The 26,350-nt window shown below is 41.4% G+C and overlaps 2 protein-coding genes across 4 annotated transcripts; both read right to left on the bottom strand.

Annotated features, from left to right (window-relative positions):
• Positions 1–1,817: 1,817 nt before the first annotated feature.
• On the bottom strand, positions 1,818–17,168 carry ZDHHC1 (zDHHC palmitoyltransferase 1). Of its 3 annotated transcripts, none has more exons than XM_089539642.1 (13): positions 17,010–17,168; positions 14,430–14,529; positions 13,972–14,190; positions 13,314–13,489; positions 12,317–12,418; positions 11,546–11,670; positions 11,103–11,261; positions 9,468–9,580; positions 8,159–8,244; positions 5,763–5,856; positions 5,538–5,612; positions 4,641–4,761; positions 1,818–4,217 (listed from the first exon to the last, which is right to left on the bottom strand). In XM_089539642.1, the coding sequence occupies exons 3-13, from the start codon at positions 14,188–14,190 to the stop codon at positions 3,679–3,681; spliced, it is 1,809 nt and encodes a 602-aa protein (XP_089395768.1). In that variant the 5' UTR covers positions 14,430–14,529; positions 17,010–17,168; the 3' UTR covers positions 1,818–3,678. The 3 variants fall into 3 exon arrangements, with proteins under 3 accessions (XP_089395768.1, XP_089395767.1, XP_089395769.1); XM_089539641.1 differs by lacking the exon at positions 17,010–17,168 and adding an exon at positions 16,088–16,247; XM_089539643.1 differs by lacking the exons at positions 5,538–5,612; positions 17,010–17,168 and adding an exon at positions 16,088–16,244.
• A 1,411-nt stretch (positions 17,169–18,579) lies between these two features.
• LOC149305960 (transmembrane protein 208-like) lies at positions 18,580–26,317 on the bottom strand. Its single transcript, XM_089539644.1, has 6 exons — positions 26,240–26,317; positions 24,735–24,830; positions 23,382–23,441; positions 21,677–21,813; positions 19,653–19,737; positions 18,580–19,073 (listed from the first exon to the last, which is right to left on the bottom strand). The coding sequence occupies exons 1-6, from the start codon at positions 26,243–26,245 to the stop codon at positions 18,936–18,938; spliced, it is 522 nt and encodes a 173-aa protein (XP_089395770.1). The 5' UTR covers positions 26,246–26,317; the 3' UTR covers positions 18,580–18,935.
• Positions 26,318–26,350: the final 33 nt, after the last annotated feature.

The raw sequence follows: 26,350 nt of genomic DNA, 5'->3' as shown, positions 1-26,350 counted from the left end.
AGTCTGAAAGGAAACACCACTGAGAGTTAAGAAAGAGAGCTCCTGGAGCCATGGGGTATGGGACACCCCTGGGGAGGGTCTGAAAGCAAAGGAGCTGATGCAAGCTACACAACTGGCATCCTGCAACCTTGTAGGACAGCTGCCACATTCTTCTCAGCAGCTGAGCACAGCAGGGGGAAAGAAACGAGACCCAGGAGCAACTGCCACTCTCAGGGGGCAAGCAAGGGGCGCGCAGCAGGAGGGCAACAAGCCTTGAGGGCAACAAGCCAGCTGGGCGCAAGGCGTCCTGACTTTGGTTTTCAGTGGTACTCAGGTCTGCACTTTCACCTCCTGGCACGTTTTGTAGGGTTTAAGCCAACTCTGCACTTCACTTTTCTCTTGGCTGAAACACCTCTTCCCAGGAGGGTTGTTTAGGGCTCCTCTTTTTTGTTTGGCAAAAGCATTCCAACTTGCTATAATAGCCATGATATGACCAGAAGAATCCCCAACAATATCACCATCCACTGAACAGGGCCTAAGAGGCTGTGACCCAGGGAAAGGGATAAAGGTCTCTGGATAAATCCTGCTCTGGAATGAACCATTCAAAGTGAAGGAGAGGAGAGCACAGAAATCTGACAACAGAAAAAAGCAGGGAGTCAGTAGACAGAAGTTTGGATAGTAAACCATATCCACTCTAGGTTAGGCTTCAAGCATGTCTACTAAGTCTAGAGGGCATTTGGAAAAGCTATTTTTTGAGAATCTCAAAATCCCAGAATCTCTCCACCAGCAGTTGATGTCCAAAAAAAGTAACTTTTTTATGCTCTAGGTCCTCTGGAAAGCACGCCCTCTCAGGGGTGAAAATCATGCATCCTTCCGGATATGACTGAACTGCAGGACCTAGTATCCTTCGCTACTGCTTATGCTGCCTGGGACTGTTCGCAGTTGCAATTCAACCACATGTGGAAGGCTGTATTACTCCCACTCTCCTCAACCTATACAATCTGGTGAACAACAGAAAGCATTTAAAGCCTAGAAGGGCCAGTTGTCTTTAGAAGATGAGAGAAGGAGTATGCCTGTTGCTGCCAGTGTACAGATTGAGTCTCCCATATTCAGAGTTTTGAAATCAAAAAATTTCAAAATCCAGGATTGTCCACATGGGTGTCTGAGATAGTGACATCTTTGCTTTCTGATGATTCAAGATCCACAAAAACTTGTTTCATGCACAAAAAAGCATTTAAAATGTTCTGTATAAAATGATCTTCAGACTATATGTATAAGGTGTAAACGAAACATACATAAATTTCATGTTTAGACTTGGGTCCCATCTCCCAAGCTATCCCATTCATGCATCCTTCCAGATATGCAAATATTCAAAAACCCCAAAAACTCAGAAATCCAAAACACTTCTTGTCCCAAAGATGGGAGACTCAACCTGTACTGGTTTAACTGGTTGAGTCAGGTGGTGTGTCATGGCTTTGCCACACAGCTATTCAGATTGTGCCCTCTAGAGGCAATCAGCAGTGCTGTCAAACTATGTTGTATACCCACATTCCTTCACATTCTACTGGATACCTGAGCTGAGAGGACAACTAGATACAAGGGAAATTTGACCTGGACAATAATATGGAGAGGTGACAGAGGAGGGGTATATTGGGGATTTGAAGATAGATTTAAGTGTTGGACCTTGCAGAACACGTCAGCACCTGAGGGATACTGTACTAAATATTCAGATTTGCAGTGAAACATGTTGGGCATCTAGAGAGACAACAGAATGGTAATCTGCTGGTCTTGTCCTCACCAATGGCAAGGTACCAAAACAGAAAAACAGTATTTAGTAAAAAGTGTAGAAAATGTTTTATTGTGATCAGAGCTGTCCAAGGTGCTTTCAGATATTGCTGCATGAACATCAGAAGCTGCCTTACAACACCATCCTAGTCCAATATTGTCTGCTCTGCCCAGCAGCTACTCAGGAAGATGTCTCCATCATCATCTACAACCAGATTCCTTAATTTTAAAAAAATTAAAAACATTTTAAACTAAAAATATCAGCAATATCTTTTGGTTGCATAGCTCCTACCAAAAAGTCCTTCTCCAACAGAGAAGGGGGAAACCAGAGTTTGAAAAAATTAGTTTTTGGGACTGTAATTCTCAGCCAGCATGTTTTTGTCCAAAAATTAACTTTTTCAAGCATTGCTTTAGGAATTGGTACAAGTGGTCCTTGCAAAACCAGGCCTATTAAATAAAAATGTATCACAAAGCATGAATAAACCATCACAGAGGAATTAAAACTTGTATGGCAAGGGGTGGAAATCATTACAAATCCTAGCAACTCTAGTCAGACAAGGCTGAGAAGTGCTGGGTGTTGTAGTCCAACAACAGAGCTGCATGAATCCCACATCTACTGTATGGGGCGTCACATTCTTCACAGCTTCCCATTCAGACATGTGAAAAATAACTACTGTAAATACTCATCTATAAGTCGAGAAATTTATGTCTAAAAATTGACCCCAAAATCCCAGATCGACTTATTTATGGGTCAGTATGGTAATGTGATAGAACAGTGATGGCAAACCTATGGCACGCGTGCCAGAGGTGGCATTCAGAGCCCTCTCTGTAGGCACATGTGCCATCGCCCCAGCTCAGGGTTTGCCAGTTTGTTACTAGAAATCCAGAGGGACATGGCACTTTGCAATAAATAAGTGGGTTCTGGGTTGTAGTTTGGGCACTCGGCCTCTAAAAGGTTCACCATCACTGTGATAGCAGCTCTTTCAGATTTCCCTATGTGGTGGATAGAGCAGTTTATTTCTCTCTTGAGCCAGGCAGAAAGAGTCCTGGGTGAATGGTTGCTTTTAAACAAACAAATGGAGTCCCTCTCCTGTCTGCACTGCCGCTGTCTGGGGAGTGAAGGATGAAACGAAAGCTAAAATGCTGAAGCAAAAAGCCTCAATTAGAATCCCTCTTGCTGCATACACATATGGCCATCTGTCAGGGATGCTTTGATCTGGATTTCCTGCATGGCAGGGGGTTGGACTGGATGGCCATAGTGGTCTCTTCCAACTCTACGATTCTATGATTCTATGATTCTATGATATACACACACTGAAGGAGCCTCCAAGTTTTACCCTCGACTTATCCACGGGTCATAGCAAAATCCATAATTTTGGCCCCAAAACCTGCCCTCTACTTATACATGAGGTCGACTTGTAGTCAGGTATATACGGTAAATTAATGACACTTGAGGAGTTGCCACTTGAGGACTAGCATTCTGTCAAACCCTTTCCTTACATAGTAGGTGCAATACGGCTGCTTCTAACACCCCACCTTACCCCATGGAGATATGCCTGTACTAAGCAAAGCACATGATCAGGTTAACAAAACAGCTTGGGATAAAAAAGAAGCATCTCCCAATCAGCCATAAAATCGTCAAACTCCTGGTACAAACTATGAAGGAAGACTGTGGACCTTTAGGCAGCTTTCTACCATTGGTTGCCCTGCTTGGCTGTAGGAGCTATGTAAGTTATGGAATAAAACCCTTCCCTATCACAAAAAGGCAGGTACCCAGGAGCCAAGACCAGTCAGCTCCAGAGAGTAAGACATAACACTCAAGATTAACTCCTTGAACAGAAATATATTTGGAGAATGAATAATCCCTATATTCCTGTTTCTCCTTGGATGTTATGGCTTCCAGGACACCAGTGTTTAAGCTGCTGTTGAACTGGCACTTGAGTCCCAAATGTGGCTGTCCTGATCAGGAACTATGTGCCGTTTGCTGGAGCATTTTCTGTGAGAAGGTTCAGATGATATTTCGTCACACCATGGATTAAGGACAGGCGGCTCCCCACTACTTCTGCTCACGAACACAGCTGGGATCTTAGGAGAGAGTTCTAGCTCTTCCCTCTGCTGCCCTGAAGCTGTCTGACAATTCTTGCTTTCTGCGTTGGGCCCAGTGTTCTGGTGCTTCTCCCCTCCCCCTCGGAAGTGGACTGCAGGGAAAGGAAGACGCCGAGCACTGCTCTTGGAAGCTGCATTAGGGGCACTGCTCCCCAGACGTGTCTGAGCCACGGGGATCTCTTCCATGGATTCGGCTGACTCAGAATGGTAATCTGCTGGTGGACCCGCAGCCTGGACAGGACCATTGATGCCTGGAGGGGTGATGACTTTAGGAAGGATAGGTGGTACAGAGAGGTGTAGGCTTGAGGACGATGAAGTTGAAGAGATGGCAGCTGTGATGGAGAGCTCTATAAATTAAAAAAATGAGGAAGAGCGTTTTAGGAAATGTTTTCCCCCTCCTTCTGTTGAGAGATGGCCAGGCAAATACTTAACAGACCTTAAAGTGGCATCTCCCCAGTCTCTGGAAAGTGAAATTACTAGAAAACTATTTGATTTGTAGAATGAAATGTCCTACACACAGGACGCTTGACAGCTCGTCTATTAAATGTGGAAGTTGCTCACTGGATAGCTGGTGATCATATGTGATTATAAAATTTGTAACCTTTCTGCTGCTATGAATACATTCTGCTCTATTCAGATGAATTTCTTCAGGAAGAGAAGGGAAGACAATACTCAGAAGCTCTTCCTCCTCTGTGGAAGTCCTATAATAATGCTTCCATAGAACTCTTAACTTTCCTGGGATTAGGGGTTTATATGCCTCCTCTTCTTACCTGGCTGTAAGGCTGGAAAAGGAGAAGACCATGGAGTTGTGCTCATCTTGGATTTTTCTTCCGGCACTGAAGAGGTCCTATGCAACTTTTTTCTCTTTTTCTTCTTCTTCTTTTTCTGCAGCTACACATCAAGATAAAGTAGCTCCAGTTTAGACAGTGTGAGTGCAATAGGTTAAAGTATCAGAAAAAGAGCAGAGAGACCTAAATGCAAATGTGCACGTAGATGTGAAACTCACTGACCCTGTACAATGCAAAGGTCTTCACCTAACCTAACTCATAGGTTTGTGGGGACTGCACATACATTATATACTTCACCTTGAGCTTCTTGGAGAAAAGGCAAAATATAAATTTAACAAATGAATTAAAAATGCTACTAGAGACATATGGAAAATAGTGTATATATCTTATAACTGCTGGCTATGAGATGAAATCTTAAAAATGCAAGCAGTATTTCCTCCAATCCCATAATAACAGACAAATTAAAAAGTCCTCTGACTGGGGGAGAGTGGGCATGATTTTCCACTAAAATATGGAAGACACGAGAAACAAATTAAAATCTCAGATCATTATGAATTCAGAATTTGGTTCCTTGAACTATAAAAAGCTTTGTAATTTTGCAGACAGAAGCAAAGACAGGTTGAGTCTCCCTTATTCGAAATGCTTGGGACCAGAGGCGTTTTGGATTTTGGGCCACCTACATTTGCATACACATACATAATACAATTGTACTCTAAATATCTTGGAAACGGGGCCCAAGTCTAAACACAAAATTAATTTATGTTTCATATATACCTTACAGCATAGCTGGGAAGTGTTTTATACAATATTTTTAATAATTTTGTACATAAAACAAAGTTTGTATACACAGAACCATCAGAAAGCAAAAGTGTCACTGACTTGGCCATCCATGAAAAAAGTTTTGGTTTTTCGGAATATTTTGGATTTTGGAATTCGAGATAAGGAAGACTCAACCTGTATATGCAAATAAAAACAGTAGTCACAGAAACAAAGAAAGAAAGAAAGAAAGAAAGAAAGAAAGAAAGAAAGAAAGAAAGCAAAACAACTTTAGCCACAAAAGATTTCAGTGAAATTGAAGTCTAATATGGTGATATTTTCACTCACCTGTGGTTGGTCTCTGGCTTGTGCTTCAGACTGTTCAGGGGATGGGATGAGTCTGGACTCTGAGCCATCACTACGGAGGCAGAACTTTGGCAGGCTAAAAACAGAAAAGTGGATGATGTCAGTTGCTCACATACCAACCAGCTTTTGGCTCATATATATGGACATAGGAAGCTGCCTTATAGCAAGTCTAATGACATGTCCACCTAGCCCAGTGTTGTCAGTTTTGACTGTCAGGGGTTCTACACAATCTTGCACAGACAAAACACACATCCTATAATGGAAGACTTGGCCTAAATACCCTAAAGGCACCAGATCCCATCTGATGGGAATGTGGGCAGGATCAGATCTGGTTCATACTGGAATAGGAGACCACCAATGGATACCAGGTGCTGTAGGCTATATTTCAGAGGAAGGAATTGCCAAGGCACCTCTGAGGATCCTTGCCTAAGAAAAACCTATGAATTTCAAGGGGCCGCCATAAGTCAGCAGGTGTCTCAAAGGCATGCACACATGAATACAGTACATATAATGGAAGAGGGCATTATGAGCACTAATAGTAAGGGGCATGAATAGATGTGTAAAAGTGGATGAATCTAGAGCCAGGAGGACTGAGTTTTAAAAGCTAAAATCTATGTTTTAAAAGCTGCAACTAAAGAGTTTAACATTAGCAATTGGCCAATGACCAGGACACCCTTTGTGTCTCCTTTTCTGCCTTTAAAAGGTTTTTCGTTTGTCCTTTATCCATTTATCATTAGAATTTTATTTGTGTATTTCATTAAGCATAATCTATGCTCGGTACTTCTCTTGGGTCTTAGAAGAACCATTTCTCATCACCTACAACTTGATATTTCAAACTGGAGATGTCAGAAATAGACCCCAGGTCATTCTTCAAGTAAAGCCTATGCTCTGTCACTTAACTATAGCTCTTCCTGTTTAACCTGAGATGAGATGGATAGCAAGGAACTTTTTTCTATACAAATCCTAGAGCATGCTGTGAGTCTTTCAAAGTGTACCATCACTCTGTTGCAGAGCATGAACTATGATACTATTTTGTAAGAATAACAATGGGACCATTTTAATGAGGAAAATGACAGAAAACAAACTCTTGGACAGTATGCTGTCTTGATGTTTTTTGCTTTGTTATGGCTAATTGTCAAATAGAAGTTTAGTTATTTCTAATTCTAGAGAGTTATGAGTTAAGACACATAATGTTCCCCCTGCCCCAATGAGGCCTCCTTGTTCTCAACTGACAAGAAAATGTGTAACTTTTGTTATCAGTTTTATGGCTTTGCATGTCTGGGAAAAAGTGGGGAGTCAGTGCTTCCTGGAGGTCATCAGCCCTGAGTATCTTTAACATTTGTTGTTGTACAAACCAAAAGTTAGCCCTCACCATCCCCCTCTCCTTGCAGTCTGTTAACCCTCAGCCCTCCTTTTTATAAAACATCATGTTCACCCTCTTTTTGCTGTTTTCCTCAGAAAATGCTCTTCAAAAGATGAAGTATCACATATAGCTTTGAATATTCTGCCAATAACATGACCTTGATTGTTCTGGCATGCCTGCCTCCTATCATATCATTCAGGTGCTAATTATAAAAGGAGACAGCATGTAACTGGCATCCACTTATATCTCCTTTATATATTTGAATCTCAGATTAACTAAAAATTCAGTCACAATGAAAAAGGCCTCAGCTCCACACCTGTAATAACAGTGTAATAACATTATGCCCTACAAGATTAACTAAGGATATAGTCTGGTTAAGATATGTAATGCTTCAAGCATTCTAGAAAAAATTACATAAATACAATGGAATGTTACTATAGTAATAAAAGTGTTCTTCTAACATCCTCTTGCTATGCCAGTTCTAGTTTGATTGTACAGTCACCTCTTCATATCTGAGGGGATTCCATTCCAGACCCCCCTGCAGATAGCCAAATAAATGGGACCTCAAGTCCCATTGTTTTCAATGAGGATGTGGCTGCATGCACCACTGGAGAGGGCAGGGACATCAGCAGATGCTCAAATCCACAGATGGCAAGCCCGCAGAAGAAGAGAGCCGACTGTAATGTCATTCTGTCTTTTGAAATACTTTTGTTAAAATTGATAAACAGGACACAACACAAAAAAACATGTTTCACAAGTTAAATATGGAGTTAGATTAGCTTCTGGATTACAGGGGAAAAAACAATTTAGCATTTGGTCTGCTTCACCATGATGTAGTGGTCTGAGCATTAGACTACAACTCTGGGTTCGATTCCCCACTTGGCCATGGAAACTCACTGGGTGGCTTTGGGCAGGTCACACATATGCAGCCCCAAAAAACCTCATGATAGGTGTGCCTTACGGTCCTCATAAATCAGAAATGACTGAAGGCATACAACAAGAACAAACTACTCACTCTTTTCCAGATGCTAATCCAGAAGAGTCCTCTACCTGAATCTCAGGATTGGTATAGCCAAGACTTCCTGTATAAAACTGCATTTCCTGAAATAAAGAAGAGTAATTTTAAATGAAAAGACAGGGCATCATTTCACAACTCAGAATTACTACAAAACCTGGTTCTGCAACTGCCTCCCCATCATAAGGCAATGGAATAATACCAAATACTTTAGCACACATACTTAGTGATGTCACATCATTATTTCAATAGCAATTCTATACTTTCCCCAACAATAGGTCCCATTTTTCCCATGGGGCCTGGTCCTAGATAATCCTGCACAGATTACAACTCCAGCCAGTGATGAGACTTTCAAAAAAGCCAATTTACACATAGGCTAGATTTTTGCATTTTTACTTTACCTGATAAAAATGAAAGAGTTGGATAGTAACAGTTTAAGAATGATATAAACATTCTGGGTGTGTTTAGCTGAAAAAGGACCAGTGCTACAACTCCTGCAATTAATAATGAGCGATCACCCTTGCTTCCGGCCATAGCACTGTCTTTTTGTGGTGGTGGGACTGTGTGTTCCTGTGAGGCAAGAGGCTATGCTAACAGTAGCAGTGCTACTGGCAGAGTCTCCTACGTCAGACAGCTTCTGCTGAGGAGCCAGGCAAAATGTGCCAAACAGCTAATGGACAGCAGCAGTACTGTGTGTAAGAGATACACTGTCAGATGCTCTCTCAGAGACAACAGCAATGGCACCACAGCTAACACTTGTTAGTACTGTGCAGAAGGAAGCATGGTAAACCTCTTCTGAATGTCCTTTACCATAAAAATCCTATGAGACAATCCAAAAGGAAAATAGAGATTGTGCCAAAATATGACACTCCCAGGTCAAAAGACACTCAACAAGCTACTGGGGAAGAGCAGAAGACAAGTACGAGTTGTACTGTAGCTAATGATGCATATGGACTCAAGCTGAAAAGACATTCAGTTGTTGACATGTTCAGAGGCAAAAGAAAAATTTGAAGCTGGACAACATGTATTATACAAACACAGAATATGAAAAGCTAGAATTCTTAAAACAAGAAATAAATCATAAACCTATGACAGAGAAAACTGATGTTCTTCCAGTCACACCTGGTGGAAAGGGAGGGCAAGAAAGGGAAAGCCTTCTCATTTTCTCAATGCCCACCTTCAAAAGCCTTTCAAAGAAACTGGCAGTGGCCTGCTAAAGCCCTAAACCTCACCCACCCACATAAATTCAGTAGAGACAGTGAACCTGTTGATGCAACCCAATATATATGGTCTTGAAAGTAACCACTACCTGAATGGGCCTCACTTGGGGAGGGCAGGATTCTAGCTGCTTGTCAGGATCTTTCATCTCTTGTGGAGGACGCTGCTGCACAATGTATTCATAAGTGGTCATTCGATGCCACACTAAGTGGGAGGAGAGAAAAGAAAAGAAATGCTGCCACTTCGTTTATCAGGTGAAGAAAACTATTATGATTAAAGAATTCAAAATCAGAGATTTTGAATAAACTGCTTCTGGAGCCTTTTTAACCCCAGCCTAAAAGTACTTTAAATGAGACAAATTAAAATCTACTGGTTCTAAAACAGGACTGTATACATTGCTAAATGAAAAAAGGTGAAATTATTGAGTGAATGCTGACACACAAATTCATCCAGTCCACCCAGTCATCCAGACAAGAGCCTTAAATGGCCTTTGGAAAAGTCTAAGTGAACTCTGACTAGGTTTCATTGCCTATCCAAGCTTATCAAAACAATCACTGAACGCTTGTCTCGACCACATTTCAGCCTTCACCCAGCTATATATCTGGTCCAATTCAAGAGCAAGATAGCATGACATTTAATCTAGGCATAATACATGATTGAGGAGAGTTGTCATGCTACTTATTAATACCTCACTGTTTGAAAGTCCGGACAGATATGCATCCTATCACTGGAGACAGGATTTATATAAAATTTATATAAAAGCCACAAACAAGCTATTTGAGACAGAATATAAATGTGGTCTATCACCCAAGTGGGAACACCAGCCACTTGGGTTCTCCTTTTCTCCAAAAACTGCATTTTTCTCACTGGCCATTCCAACAGTTCACTGCAAGATGAATGATGTCACTTTAAAAATTTGTCTTTGCCTTCTCTCCTTCCGTCTTTCCCTTTTGAGTGATGTCTAGATGAATTAAAAACCTACAGGTAAGGACATACTTCTTTTCTAATTTGTCTACAGTACACTTCCTCTAGATCTTGCTCCTTCCACACAGATCAACAACACCCCTCCTACCTTCGGCCACCCATGCACCCTAAAACCTGCTCTGAAGGAATGAAAAACTTTCTGTAGTGGAGGTTTGGGGCCACAGTGGGCATCAGCCAGAAGGAGAAAGGAAGAATTCTAAAGTACTATATACATTCTTGTACTAATTATTCCCGCCCTCCATAACTGCCATCCACCGGCCTGAGAGGGAGTTCATCAGGCAGGTCCAGCTCCATCAGGACTAGCCTGGAAGAAGGAAGAGCCCTCCCTCCAATCCATCTGCCTTGGTCCAGGCCTCAGAGGGAGAGAAGAACCACTGAACCTCATCCCCTTTCCCTCCACCATTCCCTTCTGCTTTTGTTTCGTGTCTTTTAGATTGTAAGCCTGAGGGCAGGGAACTGTCTGATTAAAAATAATAATTGTAAGCCGCCCTGAGAGCCATTAGGGCTGAAGGGCGGGATATAAATACCTAAATAAATAAATAAATAAATAAATATTGTTCTACTACCATCACCATCACATCAGAGATAGGTGGGAATAATGCAGAAAATCTGTAACTTCAGATGAGAGATAACATTTCCATTGTGTCTATATAGTGCTGTGTGTGTGTGTGTGTGTGTGTGTGTGAGAGAGAGAGAGAGAGAGAGAGAGAGAGAAGAGTCTAAGCAACACTGTAATACCTACTGAGATAAATGTGGAAGATCAGCAAGTGGCCCAATAAGAAAAGAGTCAGCAACCCCAGGAGAATCACCATTCCAGACAAAGCCAAAATGGCAGGTGCCTGGGTTTCAACAGGAGCAGCAGGAAGGAACACAAACCATACATCTGTTTGGTTCTTCAAGCCTAGGAAACAGAAAGATTAAAAGAACAGTAATTCAAGCCATGCCTGTCCAGTGAAACATCTGAAGTAAGGCAGTGGTAATGAAGATGTGGAAAATGCTTCTCTGTTAAATAAACACAAGTGGGTTGACAGGTCATGGGATGTAACATCCAGGAAGTTTTGAACAAGGATGTGATTTTTAGGCATTAACTCCTAAGGATTTACACAAAACATGTCTTGTGCTTAGAAAGCACTACAACAGTGCCTGATTGTTAGAATACTTATTAGCAGAGGTGCAGATTGATACCTTCAAAATGCTGGTCAGTGCGCAACCTCATGGGGTTAAGGAAGAATTCCACAAAGACATAGAAAGCGACGAGCAGGATTAGGAGAAGACCAAGGATGGCAGATATCACACTGTTCAGAAAGAGCCTGTCAAGGGAGCAGAAGAGCTCTTAACACCTTCTTACCAGACTGCTCAATGGTAAAAAAAAAAGCTTATACCCATGAATGCATGTAGGGACACTTAAATCGCATAAAGATGTAGGGCCCATATGACTGACTAAAATATGAGTTAGGCCTATATTCCTGCCTGACTTCACTATTACATTGCTGGTGGGAGAAAAGAATAACTATCACTAAGCCCACAAGGCCATGCATGTGCTGCAGCACCTGCTCATATTTTGTATTTGATTTATGATACTCAGGCCAAGATAAGTCACAACAGGCATAACCTACTCCAATATTACTAAATTAACACGAAACCTTAGTTTTCACTAGCTAGATATAACAGAACAAGAAAATCAACTCTATATCCACTTGTCCTAGCCAGGACCAAGGATAAAAAGTCCCAATTATATGGCTTTTGTGCTCCCCTTAATTGTACATACAATTTTGACTGTGATTTCAAACATATTCCCTGAATGATACAGTAGCCTGCAGTTCATAAAGGGAGGGAGCAGAACATGGGTATTTGTAATGTAATAACTGAAACACCCTAAAACATGACACAGGGATGGTTTTGTCCCACAGTACCTTTGCTTGTATGAGTTAGTAAGTGGACATCAATCGTTCTTACCAGTAGTTCCTTTCTCCCACACAGTTGTTGAGCCACATGCAGTGATGGTCAAATCCGCACACACATTTGTTGCAGGTCCCACAGTGCTTTGATTTGGAGCTCCTAACATAAGAATGGAAAGTTCACATTAATGCAGAATTTAAGAAAAATAACAAAGCAGAACAAATTACAGTCTGCAACTGACCACCCCAAGTTGAGACACCAAACTTAGAAACATTGCTTTTGGGACTATAATTCCCACAGATCATTTTGGCTGGGTTCTGGGAGTTGCAATCCGAAAGGTAACTTTTCCAAACTCTGTTTATATTAAGCAAAGGGATCTTGTAGCACCCTTGAAATTAATGAAGTGAAATAAATTGTAGCAAAAGCTTTGATAGACTTTGGCTCAAAAAAGATGGGCAGGAAAGAGTGACTTCCAGCCATTTTGGGGTGGGGTGTTTATACGATGCATGCCACAACTAAACACTAAAACAGTACACAGCCCACATCTGAGCTGTAAACCAAAAACCTTAAAGTGTCATTCTCAGTATATCAATGCCACTTGCCACCAGTATGACAGAGTGGTGCCACTGGCACAGAGCTTGGGAAACGTTTCTTTTCTGGAAGTACCCCTGCTGGCTGGAAGATTCTGGGAGACATAGTATAAACAAGTTCTGTACATCCAATGAAGGAAAGAAGCAGCAGAGCCACAGAACCCTTCTGACATGAGAAGAATCGCTGCTATGGCAATATTATTTGTGTAACTATAATTGTGCAAGTTAAAAAAGGATTGGATGTGAACTGTTTAATAAAGCACAAGAGCTATTTAGTCAACATGTTTATGGCACAGAGCTGAGAAAACTCCTAGCTTTCTAACTGCTCAAGGTGTAAGTAAACAATGGCAAGGTCTTATTGCCCAACTATTGTAGTTCTTGCATGCTTCATGCGATATTTTCAATATTGACTGTTCTCTAAACTCACATAACAAACAAGGAAGGGTATGACTAACAATACTTACACATCAACATCACAGATGTGACAGTGACGGTTTTCAATGACATGAGCATGCTGGCTCCGACTGAATGCAGCAAGTGGTCCCTTGTAATTCTTCTGTCTCACACTGTCATCGGCTGGGTCAATGGAAACTGCTGTAAGGTGAACAACTAGATGGCAGAGAAAAAACACTCCAGGACACTGATGAAGGCACAATTAAGGACTGTCTTAGTAAATTCATGGACCATATTCATTGACCTTTCAAAGATCTCTTTAAAAGAACATAACATCAATTTAAAATCTTTTCGGTTAAAAAAACAAACTTCCATCCCTTTTGCCATCAATTGGATTTAGAGATACAAATAATTATTCATGCAGAAAGGTAGAAGAAAATTAAAATGGACATTAATACAGCACAGGCATGATAAAAGCATAACAACAAAGCTGATGTGGCCATTGCAGCAAAGAATATTACTGTAAATACAGCCTTTATGAAAGCAGAAAATATTGTTCAAATGGAAAAACCCTACAAATTTGAAAGGAGGACAGTGTTAGCAGATAACAGACATAGTCAATGACTTTGCTTACTAGAAGTGCTCCGTCATTCAGAAATGACTATTAAAGTGTCATCACTAAATAATGTGTTAGCAATACAACCCTGAAAAATCAGGATGCAAGGATACAATATACCCAGCAGGGACCCAGTGAACAGGTAATAGTGGCACAAGGATTCCAAAGCCGACAAGAGCAAAGAAGATGTACAACAGCCAGGCAAGGAACTGGAATGGGTGCGGGGGCCAGCTCCAGCCGTTTCTCCGGGCGTGCTGCGAACGGACCTCAAGAACTGCTTCATCGCTCTTCTCTGGTGCTGTCTTGTTAGGTGGCTTATTGCAGATGTTCATCTACCACAAGCAGAAAAGTGCAACTTTATGGTCAGTGGTCAATATCTGCCAGAGATTGACCATAGAATCATGCTGGAGGACCTACAAATGCCTAGAGAAATGGTTTCTCTAGTAATCGCCAAGTTCTCCATGTAAGGACTAAACACCATGAGGTGAATGTAAGATTTAGATCTATATTAATTCAAGCCAGCTAGAAAACAAGAACAATTCCAGAAATCACGAAGGAAGGCCTCCCTTACCCCAACCTCAGGATGATAGCCTCAGTTTCACAGTTCTGGCGTCCTTTAATCCAATCATGCAGCTCTTAAAGTGTTCCCATAAGGCCCACAGTTCTGTTTTCTGTGCATAAAATGAAAATAACATTAAGGTCAGGGTGTTTTTACAAAGCAATTTAAAGATTTAAATGCTTTCAATAAACGAATGTCAATTGCTTTACGTTTTTTTAAGACGGCAGTGTCTCTCTCAGCGATGCTTATTTGCTTGTTTGTTTATTAAAGTTTTTATTACAGCAAAGAGAAATGCTATATTGAGACACACATTGTCTCCGTGGCATTCATAAGCTCATGAAATTTTATGCAGCCCAGTCATATCTGTATGATTTACTCAAATTTGAGTTTGGGGACTGGAGTTCTGTTTCTGGGGGGGTTTCCCCAGTGATTTTAGTCCTATGAAGGAAAGACATTTGGGTATGACCTGTAAAATAAGTGCCTTCAACAAGTGAAACTAAGGAATGGTTACAGAGTCGACCCTCCTTATAAACAGATTATTTTATCCACAGACTCAAGCATCCACAGCTTGAAAATATATATGTAAGTTCCAAATAGCAAACCTTGACTTTCCATTTGATATAAGGGACACCATTTTGTTAGGCTGTTGTATTTAATGGGACTCCAGCATCCACAGGTTTTGTTATCCACGGGGGTCATGGAACCAAACCCCAGCGGATAGATACCAAGGATCCACTATAAATACCAAACAGTGCCTTTGGCGATACTTATCACACTTCTCTTCCAATCCATGGCTCCTGTGCCGCCTTCCAAGTGCGGTTAGGGCTTCCTTTTTCATCGACGGGGCATGGATTTTGGTTAAGGGGAGTCTGAGTGTGATTGTGGCAGCCCCGGTTGTGCAATTGCGAAGACGTGCGACCGGGGATGCTCACAAAACCAGTGTGTTTGCATTTTCATTGATTTGCCTGATTGCGGTGAGAACAAGTGAGACAAGTCCTAGCTCAATAAAATGTATTCGCTGCCCACCAAGCATGAGGGAGAAAGCCAGAGGCAACTCAAGGAGAGCTATGCGTGGCGTACTGATTTGCTATGACTCTGGAGACCTGGGTTCGAGTCCTGGCTCAGCCTTGGAAACCCAGTGGGCGACTGTGGTCCAGCCACACTTTCTCAGCCTCAGAGGACGGCAACGGCAATTCAAGCTCTCCTTCGGTGGCTTCCAAAACACACACTGCGGAAATGACCCAGTTTGAGACCGCTTTAAGAGCCTTGGCTCAGTGCCAGGGAATCCTGGGAAGTGCCATATATTGTGGCACACAAGACTACAGATCCCAGAATCCCCCAGCCTTGAGCCAGGGCAGTTAAAGCGGCCCCAAACTGGGTGTTTTGGAGCTTGGAAGGGCCATGGCGCCGTGCTGTGGAATTCTGGGAATGGTAGTTTGTGGTGGCTCCGAAGGAGCCACCACAAACTACCATTCCCAGAATTCCACAGCACGGCGCCATGACCCTTCCAAGAGGAACCAAACCGGGTTAACTCCCGCAACCAAAGCCCCATATTCGCCTCCCTGCCTCCCCACTTCTATGGAAAGCCACCCAAAGACCCATCATCCCCACCTCCTCTGGAGGGTTATAAAACCCATCCTCCCCGGCCCTCAATGGTCCCTCCTGCTCACCTTCCCTCCCCAGCTTCCAAGGGCCCGCGTGCCGCCTCATGCCCGGGAACGGGAGGGCGCTGAGGGGGAGCCTTCCTCACTTTAGGCCCGGCAGCGGCGGCGGCGGCGGCACCGAAGGCTCCTCGGGGCGGAGTAGGCCGCGGGGCCCGTCTCCATGGCGACCGCGAGGAGGAGAGCGGCCCGGCTCCGCCCCCTCCCCATAAGCCACGCCTCTTTCTGCGGCCGAATTCGTCCGCCCCCTGCTGGCAGCCCTCAGCTATGGCATGCCTCTCCTCCTCACCAGATGGCTTCCTCTGGGCCTAAAGCCATTCCCAGACTGTGGACTTCAGCTCCCAGAATTCCTGACTGTAGGCCAAGGTGGCTGGGGCTTCTGGGAAATGGAGTCCAAAACAGAGGACAAAGGTTAGGGAACCACTGGTGGCCTGAAGGGATGTGACAGGACTTCAAGCCTCCTCCTGAGAAGAAAGCCAGGCAGAGGAGGAGGAGGAAGGAAAATTGATTAATTCTAGTTAATATTATTAATTCTAATTGATGTTAATTAGTATTATTAATTAATTAATATTTAATCAAAACCTATCTGTGACCCAAAGAAGTTTAGCCTATTGGCCTGCTTTAGGGTCCCCACGGGTCAGAAATGGCTTGGAGGCAGACAGCAAGAAGAGCGGAAAGGCAAACATCCGCCAGCATATACCAGCGAATACGTTTATGTCCGTCCTCTGTTTCTATCCCAAAATTTGTGACTTGGTGGGTTTCTGTGGCCGAGTCGGGAATCGAATCCTGGTCTCTGGAGTTATAGTCCAATGCTCAAAGCCCTCCACTGAAAAGCATACCAAGATTTAAAAATAAGTATAAAATAAACGCCATTTTCCTAGTGGAGTTCTGTTTTCTTACAACATTTGTGTCCAGATCTGGTCATACTTACATCTTGAGGTTACTCAAAAGCTTCCTCGATGCTCCGGCAAAGTGACACGACGCACAGAGATGCTTTGTTTTTCTGTGGAGGCAGAATCGAACTCGTTGCATCTCTTTGGCAGCAGCAAAAGCCAAAGTGGGAAAACCCTTCCTTTCCCTGACTGTTGCTCTTCCTAGACTCAGGAACACAGAGGCAACTCCTTCAACCCCACCTAAGCAGCGCTGGAGGAAACCGCTGCCTGGCAAACATTAACAAATCTCAAAATAGAACTGCTGGAGGTAATCCAAAAAATGCTGGTAGAAATCTAATGTGAAAAATATGTTAAAAACAAGTGGTTCACACTCCCCTTCTGGCCTAAGGCTCAGAGGGACCATGCCCTTGTCAGGCCATAGCAATGAACCACATGCTCAAGTTGAAATCCATGCACGCATTACGAAGTGTCTGACTTGCGGGAAGATGAGGTTAATGAAGAAAAAAGACATTGAAAGGGTCATGATCAGACGACAGGCCAGGTAAAACACTTGGGTCCATTTTCCCCTTTCCCACCATCTCCCCACAAAAGGCTTTGCTTTAAAAGAGAGAAGTCCCTTTCACATGCTTTTCTCATTAGAGATGGCTTTGGTTTCCTCTGCTTCGCTCTCAAATATTTCCGACACGACTCTCAACCCACATGGTGCTTCTCTCTTAACTTTACTTCAAGCAAACGTTCCAATAATCTATTTCAAAATAAGAAAGACAAAGCTTCAACAATTATTTGGAACAGTGGGCTAGCCAAGTTGGGAGATTTTACAGAATTGGTGTCCGGCATGATGTAAAACCACCTGCTGAGCAAAGGCTCTGGAAGACAGGGGATCAAATCCCTGCTCAGCCATCGAAACCTTGGGCAAATCACACTCTCTCAACCTCAAACCCCACTGAACAAATCTTTTTTAATATACTGAAAATGATTGGGCATTAAAAGAACACATAACAACACATAATAAAGGATTTGAAGCTGTTGGCAATGCTGCCTCTATCTTTCCAGGAAGTAAAAAAGCAGCAACAACCAAAATGTTGCTGTATTATAAATACAGGCTTAGAACAAGGATGAAACTTTCCTGGTGTTAATTTCCTCCCTTTGAACACTTATTTTTTAACCCTTTCTACATAGTTCAGCATTGATCATTGCTCCTTAAGCAGGAAGATCAATGTTTTACTGAGTTAAGCCAAGAAAGCATAGTGATTGTGGGAATGGGTTGCATTACTAGCACTTGCTCCTTCTGCCATTGAGCTGAATCAGACAATATATACAGTCTTTTGGGGGACTATGTACAATACGCTACATCCCCATTCTACTAGTGTTCTACTGTGCCCCAAACATCACTCAGTCTTTCAACATCAATTTACAACACCCTTGCATTATTCTCTTTCCCTGAAGTGACCTTTTTTAATGAGTGCTGGCTTCAATTACTGTTTGGCTTACTACTTGTTTTGTATTTTGGCTTTATATAACAACTCTGCCTAGAGTGTGATTTGGCAAATATGCTGTGAAAATAAAACAGTGCTAATATAAAATCAGTATCATCCACAAGCACTCTGACACAGATTCTGTAGATTTGTTGTTGTTTTTAATGTGTCGTTTCTTTAAACCTCCAATATGTCCATTCTCATGTCCATATTACATCTTTACATTATAGATATTTACAAACCTTCAGTCTTCCAGGGTCCCCACCCCTTGTCAAAAGCAGATGGAAGGCGTAGTATCTGCCTGGTGATGCCACCCCCAAAGTAATGTGGTCTTAGCCTGTACTGTTATTATGGTGGAGGGAGATATGGGGAGAGCTGGAGAGAGAAGAAGCCCCTGATGTTTTTTGACTGGTTAAAAAAAAAAATCATCCCTGATAAACAGCCACAGAAAAACAAAACGTGGCATGACATCCATGCTTATGAGCTGTGCTAAAAACGCTTCATCTGTCGGCGTTCTTGCCGGCGCTGCTTCTTCTCATTGGGCTCCTGGTTGGGGGCTGAAGAATCTGCGGTGAGCCATGGCCCCAAAATGTTAACCCATAGAAGGTAGAGCGCCCGCCCTGGAGCCTGCAAGAAGCATACAAGAATTGGCAGGTTTTCTAAGCATCCAGCAAACTCACTACAGAAAAACACTAGGCATTGGCAAAAGACTTGCAGGATTTGGAGGAGGACACTAAATTAAAGTTTATACTGATGTAGGCAGTATAAATTTTATACCATTACGCTCCTGTTTTATTCCAATCTCAAAAAGTAAAGGAAACTTTTTCTACAATTTTAAAACAGTTTTAAGCGGGAGATTCTTTGCTTCTTCAGTATGACAGGGACGTCCTGCACAGGTTCTCTTCGTTTCTAACAAGTTATCAATCTCTTGTTCTCTACAGGACAATTTCCCTGTCTTTGGAATGTGTAAGAGGACCGTGACCTTATTCAAGGAATTTGCTATCTGCAAAGAAGGGAAGGCTAAAATGTTGATTGGTTGAGAATGTACATAAATGAAATAAATGTTGCAGGATTTTCCCACAAATAGGTATCAGCACGCAAAGCCTATAAGCAACACATGTTTAGAATTTGAAGACAAACAAGACCAGGAAAGGTAAGTTAGGGTTTCATTACATGCTGAATAAATGAACTAGGAAAAGGACTTACCAAGAGCCAGAAGTACCACACATAGAGGGAAAAACAGCTGAGCACTTGGACTATGGCTGTGAGCAAAATCACATCCTTCAGATGCCTAAGAACACACACGAGAAATATTTCATTGGTGTAGAACTGAGCAGAAAGCTTAAACTTATATTTCAGATTCCCCAACCTTCAATTCAATGCAAATGAGCAGGAAGAGCTACTGAGAGCCAACCTGGTCTGGATGTGGAATTCTAACAGGAGAAAGGGGTTAGGGTTAGGGTTAAACGTATGGATGCAAGATAACGCTGAAAAATCTGGAACTCACTGATCTACATTACTGTATCTAGCTCTAGGTGCCACATTTTAAGGAGCGCAAACTAGAGTATGTCCATGAGAATAAGCAAACTGGTGAAAGGGTTTGGAAACCAAGTTCTGTGAGGAACAGCTGAAAGTATGTTTAACCAGGAGAAGAGAAGTTTAAGAAAAGACATGACTGCTCTTTAAATATCTATGTAACAACATAATCAGTTGCTCTATACGGGGTTAGACTATTGGTCAGCCCAGCCTAGTAATGTCAATACTGACTGGAACCAGCTCTCCAAGGTTTCAGGAAACAGTTTTCCCAATAATACTAGGAAACGTCTCTTGCACGTAAAGCTTTAGAAGAGGGGGTAGGCTTGTTCTCTGTTGATCAAAAGAACAGGATTTTAACAAATGACTAGAAACTGCAGGGAAGTAGATTCCAGCTAACCATTTGCAGAAATGTCCAAATGGTAAGAGCTTGATAGTGAACCAGATTGTCTTAGGAGAGAGTGGGCCTTCAATTCTCAATTTATATGAAAGAGTGACTGGATGGCCACTTATCAGGAATCCTGTAGCTGCATGATTCCTATATTGATAAGGCAGATGGATTAGAAGACTTCCAAGATTCCTTCCAACTTTAAATTCTGTGGTTTTACAAACAATAATTCCAAAACCTTCTAGCCTCTAAATATCATTCTGTAAAGATATTTGTTCACTGCTCCCTTTTCCAGTCTCCTCTATACAATCCAGTAATAACACACATATTTGAAATGATTAAGACAGCAAGAAAAATCTCTCCTCCTGCTAGCCCAGAAATGTGTCAGCTTCAGACCCACCAAAATCTAAATTCTGTGTGACATAAATTCCATTCTAAACTTTCTATTAACTGAACACTGGTTTTTCCATTGCTAAAAAGCAGAGTTGGAAAAAAGCAGTTAAAAAAAATATTTTTTTTTCTTTTTGGTTTTGATTTAAATGGGCTTTTTTCCATTAATGTGTAGGACTATACCAATATAGAATCGGAAAATTAAATCACAAAATGCAGTTCAGATGTGATGGCCACTAGCTTAAATAACAACTGGTCTAAGAAAAGTGCTCTTTATAAGCAAGTTGTTTTGATTTTTATTAATTGATGGATTTGTTACTGAATGCCATTTCTTGCACTATAAAAATATAGTGATTAAGAAGAAGCAACTGACACTGGATGGGTCTAACAATCAACAACCGCCAATAACTAAAATATTTAAATTCAAATGGTAATTGTTGTTCCAGTAAGAGGACTGGAAAATAGTAGTAATAGCCAGACTTTAAAAAATTAATATGAAAAAGCAATTTTAAAAGAAGTCATCTGGTTTAACCCTATCTGGTTTAACATTAGTCACCCCTGCCAAAGAGACAAATCTGTGTATTATCATGTTTCTGTCTGCACCAGCTACAAAGACATACAGCAAAAATAACAAAATATGGGATTAACAGGAATAAAAGGCAATAGGTATTGGGGCAAAATGAGAACTAAGGACACGGTAGCCCCACATTTCCTAGTTAGTGGGATACCTGAACAGCCCCTCTATAGCTGAGAGCACACAGAGGGAATGATAGTATTCCCTTAAGGAGAGCAGTTTGCTGAAACAAATGCTGCAACCTTCCTATGCTCTCCTGCTTCATAGGCAGTGGAAAGGGGGGTCTATGTGTTTGCTCAGGCAGCAGGTCCTGCTCACCTGGACTTGTGTGGGGTAGACACTCACTCTGCCATCCCCTGCTCCATATTCAGGTCAATTCCACCATCAGCAAGGCTGCCGTCATCCGCAAAAGAAGGCTTCGCCATGGAGCTCATGGAGCGGTAACTGGCCCCATAGACAATCAAGCTGAACACAAATGCAATCTACAATAAGAACATGGAGATCAGCCATGAAAAGCAATTGAACTCTCACCCAACTCTCAGTGAATATTTAAAAACAAGAGCTTGAAAAAATGATTTTTTTCCCGACTGCAACTCCTACAATTTTCCAACCAGAATGCTGGACTGTACTGATGGGAAATATTCTAAAACTAACTTTCCCAATCGCTAGGTTTAATTAAAGTTAAAAAGCCACAAGATGCATAAAACTCAGCAGTCTATAACAATGGGTCTAATATCTTTCTAGTATATAAATCACTTTCTAATATATAAATTGCTCAGAAACTTACAGATCATTGGAGGGCAGCTTGTAGCCTTCCAGATGTTGTTGGAATTAAATTCTCTTCAGCCTTAGTCGGCATAGCTAATGGTGAAGGATGACATGGCTGTAGCCCCCCATCTGAAGGGCCACAAATTGCCCATCCCAGCTATAGATTTATGAAATAGACAGTGTCAGCTGTCAATAAATTAATATCTCACGGTTGCAACACTCATCTTCGGCAAATATGACAAGAAAACACCTTGAACGTTCAAACATTATGGTAGCTGTAATTCAAATAAGTAATATTTCTAAGCTCTAAACTGGACCAACTTCCCTATCAGGAAAAGATAAAACATTTAGAGCTTTTTGGTTTTGGAAAACGTATTGGGCTGGTGCAAGGAGGAGGAGCAAAAGTTTACAAAATTACATACGGTGGAAAGAAAGTGGAGCATTCCTCTCTTACTTTCTGAAATTTAGAATCATTCAATGGAACACACAAGTAAGAATTTTTTTTACAAAAAACTCTTTCACAAGAAAAGGAGGTTAAGACAAATTCATGCAGGAAAACTGATTGAGAGCTATATAGGACTTCCAGTTCTAGAAACAGGAGGTTACAAAAACACACCTATCTTAATGCAGAGGAAGTGGGGACATAAGAGTAGGGGGCAGCTCTTGGCTTTAAGTGTTGTTTTTTGACTGCCGCTGAACTACTTATAAGCTCTGCTTATAACCAAATGAACAAATTATTTCAAAAAGTAGCCGGAAAAGTGTTTTAACCATATCAGAAAAGGTTCCTTTCCTTTCAGGAAGAAACAAATGGGTCTTTTTTTTCCTATCACATTTTTTTTTACATATCAGTGGCGGGTTACAGACCGCCATTAGGGACGTCCTGAGGACGTCCCAGTTTGAAAAAGGGGCATCTCTTCCAGACGTCCCTAACCCTATCACAGACAGAGTCCGTGACAAATGGCAGCGGCCGTTCCACACAGCCACCGCCATATTGATATAGCAGACACTCTGCGTCTGCACGTAGCGCCCCAGAAGTGCGCGACTAGCGCCTCGTGGCATCTCTTCCGGGGCCCAGGAAGGAGCCCGATTTCCGCGCTCCTTCCTCAGAGCGTCCGGGAGCTGCGCGGTTTGGCCGCTGCGGCTCCTGGACGCTGAAAGCGGAGGCGGAGCCAGACCGCCGCAATCCGGCGGTCTGTAACATGCCAGTGAAAGAGTAATTTACAGCATAAGCACCTCAAACAGGGTTTAAGGTAGTTAAAATCTAAGGCTATGTAAGACTCACCCAAGTCCAGACAGTTGCCGATACATAGAAAACCACAAGGTTTACAATTCCATAAATGGCCTGTAATCGAAGGAAACAAAAGTGAAAAACCAAGTAAAAAGAGAAGATGACAATAGGTGCAAACTAAATAAAAGAAGAAATAGAAGATCTATTTGAATCTCATTTAATATCACTGCACCTCTCCTGAAAATCTGGTTGAAATCCACATGAAAAAGCCATGCTAACGAAACGTAAAGCAACTTTCTCATCTTCAGACATAGCACTTTATGAAGTGGCAACTTCATACTAAATTTCCTTCTTCTTGGACACAAGGACACAGCTGTTTGTGTTGCTACTGAAAGCTATTAGTGGTTTGTTTGTTTTGTTAAAGTGAGAAAGGCCTATGGAGTGAGTACTTCAGAAAACCACAGTAGCTAGTTGGGATTTGATGTTTGTTATCCTGTCTGTTGTTCTAGAGTTGTATCAATTGCAACCTCTTTCCCATTTAACCTACAATAATCCTGAGACACAGGTCAGCCACTGTCTCTAAGCGTAATGGATATTTACAACAGAAGATCAAGCTACAGATGAGGTTACAGATCTTAAATGTTGCATATGCAAATGTTAAACCTTTTTTTTTAATTAAAACCTCCCTCTAAATTGCAACCATGGGGTGACAGAAGCAAGGATGGGACTAAAAACTGAAGAAGCATTTGAATTCCCCCCCACCCTATGCTTCAGTACTACCAAAAATCAGCCTCCCAAAGCTGTTATTTTTCCTGGAAAGGAATGTGTTGAAAGCAAGAAACTGAACACTGCCTCCCAAAGACATAAAATAAAGCCCCACATGAAAATCAGGATACTCTAGAAGGCTCAATGGGAACATATGGTTCCTTGGGAGCATTTCTTCACGCACCACACAAAAGTGCTCACAACACAGAAGCAGCAGCTCATTCGCTGCTACTACCATCAAGTGAGACACTATTCCCAACAACATTATCACATACGTGAGGCATCCTGAAACTTCACCTCACAAGGCACTCCTATTACTAGAAGCCACGTCTGCACTATGTGAGCTGACTTGCAAGAAGAGATGTCACATTTGCAAGGACTCCCCTCTTCCCAGGCCCAGTGCCAAAGTCACTGGGGACTGGTGCTCAAACAGCTTGTCCTGGAAAGGTCTACTATCCATCCATGCCCAAACCCAGAGATGTTGGCCATCTCTTGATGAAAGGCAAGAAAGTTTGGCCCACAGCAGGTAAGCTATTCAGGACAAAAATATTTTTCAGTCCTGGAGGCTGTTTCTGCTCAAAATACCCAAGCAAGCCTTGTTCATTGTACAGAAGTCTTTGAAGCAGAATATCACACACTCACATTCGCCCCCAGAATGATCCGCAGATAGAATTTGAGGGTATCCTTGTTTTCTTCAAATATCTGCTTTTTACCTTTGGTTCCCACTTTTCCTTTTGGCTGGAAAAAAAGAAAAAGAAATGTAGTCATGCAATAACAGGATGAAAGTCTCATTGGCTTAAGACGTTCATGCATATCCCAAATTCACTGATATTCAACTGTATTTTAACTGAGCAAGGCTGAAAATATAGAACTAGAACTAATATATCACCTGCAGCAACAGACTCAGTTTTATGGGTAAGCCAGTCTCAGGAAAGCCAGTTTTGAACACAGATTTCTACAAAGCCAAAATCGGAGTGTTTTATTCCAATCTCAATTCCCTCCCAGGGAAAGAGACCAAGTGTTGCCTAGTTAGTCAGCCAGTCTTCTTTATTTAATCCCATTGAAACAAACAGGTAGCCTGATAGGAATCAGTACTAAGGCAATTACATAGCAACACAGTTTTTTGCCCTTTTCTATGCTTTTAACTGTATGGTTCTTTTAAAGTTATGAGACGCTCTGGGTCCCAGTTTTGGGGAAAGTGTGGGATATAAATGAATATAATAGTAGTAACAGTAATAATAATATAATATAATTATAAAACATAAAATAATAAAATACAATAAAAATAAGGAATCTACTTTAAGACTGTAACAATTTAATTCTGTTTTAACGTCTCGCTTTTCTACGTTTTTAAGTGTATGGTTCTTTTAATGTTGTGAGCTGCTCTGGGTCCCAGTTTTGGGGAAAGAGCAGGATATAAAAATAATATAATCATAATTATATGATTATATATATATATATATATATATTTACACACACACATTTCACTGCCCTGGCTCAGTGCTAGGGAATCTTGGGAACTGTAGTTTGGTGAGACATTGAGCCTTCTCTGTCAGAGGGAGCTCTGTATATATAGAATTATACATCTGTATAATTATGCACATATATATGCAATTCTATATATATGTCTATATACAATTCTATACATATGTCTATATAAAATTATATATATATATATATATATATATATATATATATATACACAGTATGTCTATATACAATTATATATAGAATATAATTGTATATATAATAATTATATTATAATTTATGCAATTATATATATATATACACACACACAATTATATATATATGTATATATACAATTATATTATACTATAATACAACTTATTTATTTATATATAGCATTTATACCCCGCTCTTCAGCCAAAAGGGTATCAGAGCGGCTTACATTGTTTTAAATTAGACATGCAATTTTATGTATATCTATAGATATAGATATATAGATATACATATATATGCAATATACAATTATATATACACACACACAATTATATACACAATATATATATATATATATATATTACAATATAATTATTATATATACAATAATAATTATTATTATTATTATATACTACATATACATTACAATATCAAGTATCATTCTCCTCCTGCTAAGCTCCACTCACCGCCATGGCGACTCACTCTGCTCCCTTCAGCAGCAGCCAAAGCCAGAGCCACCAGCTCAGCAGGGAAAGGCTTCCGGCGCGGAAGCAGTGACGTCATCACAAGGAGACTAC

Source organism: Sceloporus occidentalis, unplaced genomic scaffold, assembly GCF_023333645.1.
Source record: "Sceloporus occidentalis isolate IW3139 unplaced genomic scaffold, rSceOcc1.0.p SCAF_10, whole genome shotgun sequence".
In the NCBI taxonomy this organism is placed as follows: Eukaryota; Metazoa; Chordata; class Lepidosauria; order Squamata; family Phrynosomatidae; genus Sceloporus; species Sceloporus occidentalis.
This window is presented reverse-complemented; position numbering and strand designations above follow the sequence as displayed.